This window comes from Elgaria multicarinata, chromosome 4 (assembly GCF_023053635.1).
Source record: "Elgaria multicarinata webbii isolate HBS135686 ecotype San Diego chromosome 4, rElgMul1.1.pri, whole genome shotgun sequence".
Lineage (NCBI taxonomy): Eukaryota > Metazoa > Chordata > Lepidosauria > Squamata > Anguidae > Elgaria > Elgaria multicarinata.
The window spans coordinates 79,449,264-79,461,327 of NC_086174.1; the positions used below are offsets into that span (position 1 = coordinate 79,449,264).

A 12,064-nucleotide genomic window follows, 5' to 3' on the forward strand; every position below is an offset into this window, starting at 1 on the left:
TTTTGGGCAAATCTGTTCCAATGAGCCGCTGAGCAATCTCTGTTTCCTACAGGGGACCCGGAAGGAATTAGACTATGCACTACTCATTGGATGAGCCAAATGGAGACACCCTTTAATCTTTCTTAGGGATGATTCACTGACGATGTACACAGGCAAACTCTCACTAGTTTCAAAGGATCCACACTAGTATAAGTAGTGACTGAATTAGTCTTCCAAGAACACTAATTTTAATGTAGAATTGCAATAATTTAACAGCATACTGTGATAAAAACAGAGTGGTCTCATAGAAATCTCACATTTTCACGGCATGGGCAAAGCCATGTAAACGGCGGGAAATGAAAGAACTTTAACGTGCCCTTAAAATAAGGATTAAACGCTAATGACATTTCTACTTCAAAGGCCACTTTGAAGGACCCCAAGATACTGCTGTGAACCTTAAAAGCCTCTTCTCTCTCTCTTTTTTTTTTTTTTTTTAAGAAATCATTATGCTTCAAGAATTAAAAGTTGGCTTCCAATTACTGCTGATGAAACATTTTTCACTATGCTATAAGTTGTTTATATCCTTTCAGCTTTAGAAATAAATTGTTAAGGTTAAAAGCCGCACTACATTTATTTAACATTAAACGTATTTGGGGCAAGATTGACTTGTTTTTCTAAAAGGGCACTAAGTAGCAACTTGTGACACAGAAGTCAGTAAATGGTGAGGCTGACAGTATTAGATTTCAATGTATTTGTTGAATGAGGAAATCAGGCACTACTGTCTCTTTAATCAAAGTGATTAAGTCATTAATAATAGTGAGATTTCTGACTTCATATTTGATGATTATTTAGTTTAAGTCCATAAGGTTTTATCTTGCTAAATATTTTTCCCCATTTTCCAATCCCACCCTTCTCTCTGTCACACACACACACACACTTTACAAGATATTCTATCACCTCCATTTTCTCCAACATGTTGTTTGTACAATGACCAGGAGGAGGAGATAAAAGGAAGAACTAGTAGTGCTTGAAATAATCAATTTTATTGCAGAGGACTAGCATATTTTTTTAAAGCTTGAATATTACCAAAAGCTATTTGCAATAGCGTTATGGTTTTGTGTAATTTCTCGGCTGATAAATTTACAAGTGTTTGTGACACTTCAATCTCCTGCAAGATCCTTTCAAGAAAAACAGAAAATGGAACTTTTGGGTTTTTTTAATATAGTAAACAGACCTCTCAGTAAACAAATTCAGAAATTAGTTCTAGTTTTGAAGCTTCATGGAACACCTCCTCTCAGAACAGCTTCTCCACACATAGATCAGCACTTCAGTTGATATCAGGGGAGCCTCTTGCACATTCCAATGCATCCCAGTCTCTGGATAAGGGACAGGATTTGGCTTGCAGGTATAGCTACAGATGGAACTATTATGGAATTCATCTGCCCAACTAATTAAAAAGTAATTAAAAAATAGTGACCTCAACTCTTCTCAGAATAGATCATCTTATAATCATAACAGGAAATGCTGGATATATGCAGGATCAAAAATGAGCTAGGATCAAATGTAGCCCAAACAAACAAGAATCCCAAACCTTTTTCTTTCTTTTTCACGAACTGGTTGGAAAACTACTTGAATGACTTTTTTGAAACTGAAGTGGAACAGAGCTAGAAAAATAAAAGTTCCTGTAGCAGTTAAATGGTTGAAATCTGTATCTGTCAAAATATATGTTTACAAATTATTTAAAATAGAAGGTCTCTTCATGAGAAGTTTCATCTGTAGAATTGGCTTGAAAGGTCCTTCTAGCAGAGGACCCATCCAACTTGGATTTGTGGGGATGGATTTTCAAAAATAATTTTGGGGAAAAACTACAGCTTTAACGTTCCTATAATGTTTCCCTGAACATGGTTTTAGGGAAGGAATAGATAGATTCCCTTCCAGTTTTTAAAGCTAAAAAGCCGCAAACATTGCAATCTTTCCTCATTGGGAAATTGCTCCAGTCTCATGTTCATTTTGGTTGCCCTTTTCTGTGCCTTTATGAAGTATGAAGGCTAGGGGATATGGGTGATGGAAAATAAGCAATGAGAAAATGTTTTGTAAGTGCTCAACTGCTTTACTATTAGGAACATAGGAAGCTCCCTTATACTTTGTCAGATCATTGATCTATCCAGCCCAGTATTGTCGGCACTAACTGGCAGCAGCTCTCCAGGGTTTCAGCAAATGTCTTCTATAATGCATATTGTGACCACCCATAGTCCATGGCTAATTGGCTCACTTGATCTGTCTGCATGACTCTTGAGTTCTCCACCATGGATTCACTGATTTCTCCTTGGAGTAGAAAAACTTCCAGCCTCAGTATTTTCTATCTATGAAATATGTAAATTCTGACTGGCATCACTTATGGCTGTATTGCTTGGTGGCGAGGGACATATAAGCACACAGAATAGCCATACACCTTAGATAAACACAACATTTTGTGTGGCCACTTCAACCACTGTGGTCTGTCTTGCCCTCATGCCCCTCTGGATTCTGTCCAGATACCACAGTTTTGTCTTTCTGGAGTTGGCAATGGCAACTCTGTTTCAGTCACAGCTGAACATGGGCTGAACTGGGTTCGTGTCATAGACAAAGTGAAACAATTTGGTGGGTTTTTTTTCTGATTAAAGAAGAAAATGTAAAAACAGGAAGAATCAAACTAAAGCAGTTAGATAATATGTCATTTACTGTCCATCAGCAGTAAGCACTATATTATAATGCAGCATCAATTCCAAAACATTATCCATAATGAAATCAACTGAATGCTATATACATCAGATTGATGCTACATTGCTGTATGATAAATTCTACATCTGAACAATAATGAATAATCAAATTACAATGCAATTTGCATTCCCTCCCCCATTTGTAGATATAGGACATAATTCCAACAACCTAATATTTACACAATTGCTTGCTATATACCCTATACCATGGGTGGGCAGAAGGTAGATCTCCAGATGTTTTGGACTTCAACCCCCAGAATCCCCTGCCAGCATCGTCAATTGTCAGGAATTTTGGGAGTCAATATCTGGAGATCTAATTTCTCCCTACTTCTGCCCTATACAGTATACAAGTCTAGGAGTGTGTCTTCTCTCCCCTGGTTGATTGGTTGCTTTGCCCACCCACATGGTTTGTGATTATTCTGCTGGCCCATCACAGTTTTTTTTAACTTGTCTTTTAGCTGTATGTCTTAACTTAAAACATCAATTCACATTTTTAAAACAAAAGGCTGTTATCAAGGCAAATAACACAACTTGTGACAGTTCTGTCCTGCCCTGGGAGCGATTTCTTCCGAAACAGCTGTCTTCCATACAGAATATCAGTTGCTATGCAGGAACTACCACTGAAGATGGACGATAGATCTTCACTGTTTCATCCCAAGCGCAGTCTGCCACCTATGAAGAGCAAACACAGCCCACTTTAGAGCTACTAGCAGGAGGTGGGGAGGACAAAAACAAGACATCATAGTATTATGAGTTGGAAGGAAAACCCATATATTAACTTTTGATAGTTTGGTACACAACTTTTAAATGTTTGCAGTGGCAATTCTGCCTATGATTTCATGCAGCTTCCCAAGAATGCTAGAATGAAGCAATATAGATAAAAATAAGTTAAAATTAAAAATTAAAAAGATACTCCGAGGATGACAATTTCATGCATAATCAAAATAAACCTAAAATACCTTTCTAACTAATTTAATCCCCGATAGAAATAAACCTGAAATTGCAATGTCAAGGGTCAGAAAACCCTACCCTCTGCCTGTTTGGTGCATTCTCTTCCCCTTCTTATTGTTTTATTATGATTCTATTAGAATGTAAGCCTATGTGGCAGGATTTTGCTATTTTATTGTTTTACTCTGAACAGCACCATGTACACTGATGGTGCTATATAAATAAATAATAAGAAGAAGAAAACGGCCATAAGCAAGCATGGGTTTTTTGTCATTTGGGAATGTTCAGATGAGACACATGGACACTAGAGAAAGTTTTAGAAGGTTTGGCAGAGACATGTTTCAAAGTTGTACCTCACTATTCCCACAGTTTAAGAATGCATGCCTAGGGCCATTTTCTGATCAGTTAGCTACACATGATTTCGCAAAGTTAGTAGAAAATGCAAAGCTAGAGGCCTGGTCTGAAGGGAATGTGACAAAGTTCCAACTAATCCCATAATTAAATTAACAAAGTCTTCATAGAATCATAGAATAGCAGAGTTGAAAGGGGCCTACAAGGCCATCGAGTCCAACCCCCTGCTCAATGCAGGAATCCACCCTAAAGCATCCCTGACAGATGGTTGTCCAGCTGCCTGTTGAAGGTCTCTAGTGTGGGAGAGCCCACAACCTCCCTAGGTAATTGATTCCATTGTTGTACTGCTCTAACAGACAGGAAGTTTTTCCTGATGTCCAGCTGGAATCTGGCTTCCTTTAACTTGAGCCCGTTATTCCATGTCCTGCACTCTGGGAGGATCGAGAAGAGATCCTGGCCCTCCTCTGTGTGACAACCTTTTAAGTATTTGAAGAGTGCTATCATGTCTCCCCTCAATCTTCTCTTCTCCAGGCTAAGCATGCCCAGTTCTTTCAGTCTCTCTTCATAGGGCTTTGTTTCTAGACCCCTGATCATTCTGGTTGCCCTCCTCTGAACATGCTCCAGCTTATCTGCGTCCTTCTTGTATTGTGGAGCCCAAAACTGGACACAATACTCTAGATGAGGCCTAACCAGGGCCGAATAGAGAGGAACCAGTACCTCACGTGATTTGGAAGCTATACTTCTATTAATGCAGCCCCAAATAGCATTTGCCTTTCTTGCAGCCATATCGCACTGTTGGCTCATATTCAACTTGCAGTCTACAACAATTCCAAGATCCTTCTCGTTTGTAGTATTGCTGAGCCAAGTATCCCCCATCTTGTAACTGTGCATTTGGTTTCTATTTCCTAAATGTAGAACTTGGCATTTATCCCTATTAAATTTCATCCTGTTGTTTTCAGCCCAGCACTCCAGCCTATCAAGATCACTTTGAAGTTTGTTTCTGTCTTCCAGGGTATTAGTTATCCCACCCAATTTTGTGTCATCTGCAAATTTGATCAGCGTTCCCTGCACCTCCTCTTATTAAATACTGTTTTGTACCAACCTAAAGCAAATTAGAATATTTCAGAAAATAGGAATATGTTCTTTAGGGGGAGGAGGAAGAAAAGTACAAACTATATTATATTTGATAATGTAAACATTCTGTAGCCAAACCCTAGAACGAAAGAGTGATACTTATATAGAATTGTATTATCTAACATATGGCACTGTTAGAAAGAGCCAAAGAAATGAATTCACAGCTGTAAAAGAAGTTTCTAAATATCAAGTCAAACATACTTTTGACTACAAACCAACCTGTAAACTTTTTAAAAAATGGCTCACTATTTAAAAAAAAAAAATCCAAAAGGTTTTTAAGTTGTGTTACTCTAAACCCAAATGAAAATTCAACTAATACAGCACATTGTGAAAGCAGGAATCTTCATAATTCTTCAGTGAACTATATTTTTCTGAGGAAAATGGTTATCTGTATAGTAAAACAGAAGATCTATGTAATTAACAACCCACCCAGCTCTGCAATACATTCACAGTGGATCTGTCTTCTACATACACTCAGAAGTGAAAAAGCAAGCTAGTCTCTTCCAGTATGTTCAATTGCCAAGAGGAAACAATACATAACGCACCATCTGCAAAATCCCTGGGGACTTCCCACCTGTGATCAACTTAATTAGCATCATGCAGTAGCTTCTGAACACGAATACAGCAATAATCATTTCATCCAATCATAGAAGAGCAAACAGGGTTTCGACAAAATGTAGACTTCCGAGAACCATTTTGCGTAATTGAATCCAGCTTCATTTCTGATAGTACATGGAAAAATCCAAGGGCAGTTAAGCAAAGATAGCAAAGAAAACATCTGTAGGAAATGACTCTGATAAATAGCTGTGAGCTCTTGAAGTCTGATAGACACTAACCAATCCCCAGGAGAGAGCATTGTGATGTGTCACCAGAAATCTCTATTCTACAAAAGAAGAAATACGTGCATCTGAAAAGAGGAAGTCCGTTGCTTGGCTCTGTATCACTTAACATTTGAAGTTAATAGCTCATGAAAATTTGGTATTTACATTTTGAAATTGATAAGCCACTGTATTCTCAGGAGTCTTTGGGATGATAGCTCATCACCATTACTTGGCAGATTCAGGTAAGACAGTAAATTGATTAAGGTTAGTTGCACAGAGGACCTGAACTGCAAACCTTGGGTTTCCAGATAGTGACCGGGTTCAAAAGATCACTTCAGTTCACTGTGGCCCCAGTGTGTTGCAGTGCATGCTGGGCAGCTTCTGAATATTGGAGCTGCAGCCACAGCTTGCCTTGCCATCCAAAGCTGGTGAGGTGGGTTGTGGGCTGTTGTAGGGTTAATAATAATCATAATTTATTTATTTATTTATTACCCGCCTCTCCCTCTGGATCAAGGCGGGTTACAATACAAATACAAAACACCATAAAATACATATAATTGATTAAAAACGTATAAAACTAATACATTATTAAAAGGCAGCACATTATTAAAAGGCATCTTAAAATGCAACTAGGTAGGCCTGCTGGAAGAGATCAGTCTTTATGGCTTTCTTAAATTCTGGAAGACTGTTAAGTTGACAAATCTCTCCCACAGTCTCAGAGCAGCAGAAGAGAAGGCCCTCCGGGTAATGGTTGTCAGCCTAGTTTTTGCTGACTGTGGGTGGTTTGTTAACCACGGCAACAATCATCCCTTGCCGGTTTCAGACAACATGACTAGTTGTGGTCATCACCTGAATATTCAAAATGGCCTGTGCCTCAGCCCACTATGGCTTAAATAAACTACAGTAGGCTGCCTGATTGTGTGAACAGGCCTAATGTTTCTGCACTATAGAGTAGAGTGATTAGAGAACTAATGCCACCCAAGACAAAGAAGCATGAGAAGCTCTACTTCTGGTCCAGCAGACGACCCTCCCAATGTGAAGAGAAACAATCCCAAAAGAAGCAGAAACCTCCTGAGAGTCCTTTTTGTACTGGAGCAACAGGGGTCCTGTTCCTTTCTTGCCAGGCTGGTGTGTGTGTGTGTGTGTGTGTGTGTGTGTGTGTGTGTGTGTGTGTGTGTTTTCCCTGTCCCAGACAGTTTGGCTGGAGTGGTTCCACCTTCAACCAATCTGAAAAACATGGCTGTAATGGTGATACAATGTGGCAATGTAGTGGTTGTAGTGTTGTAAAACTGTACCAGAAATGGCCATTTCAGGCACCCTTATGGAAACCCTTATTCATCACCTCTCAACTGATGGCACAATCCAATGCATGTTTAGACAGAAAAAGTCCTACAACTTCCAGCATGCCCCAGCCAGCAGACCTCTCCAGATACCATTTTCCAGTAGCCTCCAGATACTTCATGTATATATGCACAGATTTTATTGATCATGAAACCTGGCTTTGTTATGAGGATTCTGATGTTGTCCATGGCCCTGATCTAGCTAGTTAATCACAGCTAAGTCCCACCAAAAGCAGTGGACCTTAGCAACATCTAACTTGTTCCTTTACTTTCAAAGGATCTTGTTTATGATTAAGTTTACCAAATACATTTACAAAATATTTACCTACCTTTAAGCAAAGAAAGTGTTGTTAAATCTCAAGTTCTTCATAAGTATAAAGAAATTGATTAAAGGGAAGAGGAATGGGAATAAAGAGGGTGATTTAAAAACTGTTGGAAGAATTAATTATGGTAAGTTTTGAATTGTAGTATTAACAGATTATCATTAAAATCAAGGAATAAAAGAACTGATTAAGGATTAGATTTAATGACTAAGGCAATTAATTCGTTTCATTATTTTGTTTCTTTGTTTTCTTAATGAATTATCATAAATTAACAGACTTCTAGTTGCAGATTCACTAGGGAGTTTTAAATTTGATTATAATATTATAAACAAACTAACTATAATGAATTCTTTTTTCCTATAATTATTTTTTCTCTGAAATCTGCACTAAGGGTTTGCTTTTTTAAAAAAAATATAGAAATTGCAGGGGGACATTAACATATTAGGGTGCAATCCTATGCATCTTTAGACAGAAAAATGACCTAAAACTCTCAGCATTCTCCAGCCCATCTAAACATGCATCGGATTGCACCCTTTTTAAGAGACCCATTCACAGAAATTCACTTGTATGCTGTGAGCCCATACAGCCCTGTTAACTACAAATTCCTTTGAGAAATACGAGAAGGACAGCCACCAGGTGACCCATTTATCTTTTGTTCTGTCCCAGGAGTGCTTCTTAATAATACTTTTTTGCACATGTTCCAGAGTATAAAACACAAGCTTCCCATGTCAGTTGCAAATGACGCTGACACGTTCAGATTGCCAGTTTTCACATTAAAAAACTGGCAATCTAGTTCAATCTTTTTCCATTTGCTGCTTTTATTGCCAAGAAAAGTGGCAGTTTCAGTATACAAGTGGGACTTGCAACAAAATGTTGCCATGTGGAGTGCTCCTACTCAGGGTTCCGGCCAGCTGCATGCTCTTCCAGGATATTCTATTCTATTCCCTGCTGCCAAAACAGTCAGCTAGCATTTTGTGCCTGTGACCACGCTCAGTCTTCATTGGGCTGCTTTGGGGGAAGATTGCCCCCTAGTTAGTTTTAAAGATGTTTTTCTACTTCTGCAAACATTAGGGTTTCTCCAAGAACTGCAGATAGCTCCCTCTTATGCATGGGTTGTATCATTTTGTCTACATAAGGATTGGCCACTCAGGCTTAAACATTGCTAAGAGAAGGCATGATAAAAGGTTCAAACAGCTCTTTTCTTGGGCTTCCTTCCTAGTAAAGTATATGAAAGCCTGCCCCATGTCGAGGGAATGAAACCCATGGGAAGTAGATGTATTATACCTTTCATTTTTCATGTCACTAACAGAACTGGAGCAGCAAGAAAGCACTGCAGTCAAATAGGCTGTTCTAGAAAGGACAAATACATACTTTCAGGGTCACTGCTCTCTTTTCCTCACTCTTGTCCTTGAGTACAAAAGGAAATAGGGATAGTAATATACCACTGGGTAATACCAATCTCCTTCCACTGAGACGAACTAAGGAATGCTCCCTCCCAATTCCTGGCAATTAATATTGTAAAACTCTAACCAGTAAGATGGTCCTGATGTTTATAAACAAAGGGGAAGTTCTAGTACTAGTTCATAATATAAAAAAGCACTTCTTACCTTAGAAATTGCAACATTGTTACTATGTCATGCCAACCAATTTGCTGGTAAGGAGATTGGCAAGTCTATCTGCAACACATAAATTTAAGCCTTTCCCTGCAACCTCCAAAACCAAAGAATATGAATTTCATACATCTGTAATAAAGCCTACCTTCACCTGAAATTCAGTTCTCATAAAAGTGAAAATCATCCCAAAATGTTTGTCTTTTCCCATATTTGTAATGCCATTTCTCACCAACAGTATTAATTAAAGACAATAGTCATACATTAATTAACACTAGTTTTCACTGACTTGCCAGATGATTTACTTTTCTGATAGTTCCCCAATTAGCTATTTATCTTTAGTCTTAATTTACTCTTCAGACCTTTTCTATACCTTGGAGTAATCTGTCCAGCTTTCTGAAATTATCTGGATGACATACTATCTTCTGATTGTTCAGGAAGAGAACAAAAAGTCTCTTACAGAAGATGAATCACAAGTGCCAAGAAAATCAGCATTTTGGAACTAGTAATTGCAATCCTAAATCTGAGAGCCTTGCTAGACCTACCAGGTAATCCAGTGGGGAGTAGGGGTGAGGCCACGCTGCAGCTAGCGTGGACCGTCACCCCTAGCTAGACGTAACATGCAACGGAATAAGGGAAAGCCCTGTCGCGTTGGCCATTTTTTTAAAAAAATAAAGGGTTCCCTGCTCCCCCCTGCCCCCGATTTCCCCCAATGTTTGATGCCCGTCCGCTCGCCTGTCCGCTCCCCCCACTCACCCGTCTGTTCGCTCCCCCGCTTACTCGCCCCCTGCTCGCTTGCCTGTCCGCTTGCCCCCCCTTGGCCCCCATCTCTCCCCCTTCACGATTCTCTCGCCCCCAGCCCGATGGGTACAGCGGCTTCTTCTGGCTACTCGCGAGTAAGCCACGTAGCTGGGAAAAGCCACGGAACCGGCTAGACTTTCCGCAGCCCCAGGCTCAGCCCGGGGCTGCGGAAAAACCGTGCCAAAAGTGGATCTGGTTATCCCGGGTCAAGGGAGGGTTTAGCCCGGCCTGACCCTGGGATCCCCTGTGCATCATCTGCATGCACGGGGTGAGCCCAGGTTTCAGCCTGGGCTAAACCCTTGTCTAGCAATGGCCTTAGTTAAAACCCTAAACTTCCTCATCCAGGAGTAAGTATCACTGAATGCATTGGTACTTTTGAGTAGACACATATAAGATTGCCATGTACATCACAAAGCCTTATTATCACAAAGCCTTACTGGTTAAAGTTGAACTTATTTGTGAACAAACAAACTTTGGACTGGTATCAAAAGTGGATGACAGGTTATCTAATAAGAATTACTTATTCCATTTCATCCCAATAGTGTGATGTCTTTTTAGCAATTATTGATGCAATATTATCACTTTATTTTAAAAAAATTGAAAGATACTTATTGTGGAAAAATGAAAATGAACTTTTTAAAAAAGAAATTGAGAATTAAACTGAGGAAAATATACCAAAAAAAAAAAAAAAAGAGTTAAACACACACACAAACATGATCTCTAATGTGTTATGCCAATAGTTAATACGTGCTATGATTTGTCAGTATCTGCTAAAATATAATATTAGAAGGTCTGGAGATATCAGAGGTTTGGAAGTTCTGCTGATGTTCCAATGGCGACCACATGATGTTTGCCAGTTTCACTGACAAAAGCCCATCTAATTGTGTATGTATTTCCTTGTGAATTTGCCTCTCCAGTTCTAAGAACAGTCTCCTTGGTTGAAACTAGCAATGGCTTAATCCAGATTCATCCTTGTACAAACCTTTACCAAGTCAGATTACAACATGCAATAAACTAATGGTGATGTAAATGAATACAGCTGAAGATGACTGGAGGCACTTGGCATTGGTGGTCTATACTCTGGTGACCTCTAGGTTAGATTATTGCAATGTGTTGTAATTGGGCTGCCTAGGAAGATGGCTTGAAAACTGCAGCTAGTGCAGAATTTGGCAGCCAGTTTGCTGACTGGGATTAGGCAACGTGAATTTATATGTCCAGTCCTGGTTTGCCTATACTCTTAAGTTTGTTTCTGAGCCAAATCTTATAAAGCCTTAAATAGCACAAGGTCCTAAGATCTCAAGGACTGCTTCTCCCCATATGAGTCTACACAGTCCCTGAAGTCGGCTTCAAAGCCCTTTCTCTGTGTGAATACTCCAAGAGAATTTCAGAGGGCAGCCATTCAGGTCCTTCCTGTGATATTTATAAAACACTGTCTCCAAAAGCTTGTCAGTGCCAAAAGTGTCATCTTTTTCAGCACCAGGCACAGTTGTACTTGTTTTACCAGGTACTGGAGAATTCTTTTAAGCTGCTTTTGTGGTGTTTGTTCAGGGATGGGAAAGATTTGCGTATTGCAAATGAACATTTTTAGTACTGGATTGTTTTTAGGTTATGTTTTTATGTTGTTTATTCTTATTTGTATTACTGTTCTATGCTTTTTACGGATTCTGTTTTCTCTGTTACGTATTTCTGAACTTGTGTGCAAGCTGCTGTGAGGCTGCTTTTTGTGGTGGAAATTTTGTCCTGAATTTTAACAACAACAACAACATGGTAGAGAAGGAAAGAAAACTCCTGCACATCTAAATAATGTCAACTTTAACACCTACCTAGAAAATGGCTGGTATTTTTGCTGCAGGTTCTCAGTTGTATTCTACATTTATTGCCTGGCCATAGTGCTACAAGTACAAGGCTGGCCTCCCTAGGGTGGTGCAGACAGTTGCCAGGGAGGAGACAAAGCAACAGCTGTGATACTAAGACTTGTCAGCAGGCTACTTTAAGGGT

The 12,064-nt window shown here is 39.3% G+C and overlaps 1 protein-coding gene across 1 annotated transcript in view; it reads right to left on the bottom strand.

Moving 5' to 3' along the window:
* Positions 1-1,111: 1,111 nt before the first annotated feature.
* PEX7 (peroxisomal biogenesis factor 7) overlaps positions 1,112-12,064 on the bottom strand; it is a 67,562-nt gene continuing 56,609 nt past the window's right edge. The window contains exon 10 of the mRNA XM_063124619.1: positions 1,112-3,410. Within this exon, the coding sequence (XP_062980689.1) occupies positions 3,342-3,410 (69 nt within the window). The 3' untranslated portion in view covers positions 1,112-3,341. The remainder of the gene's footprint in view (positions 3,411-12,064) is intronic.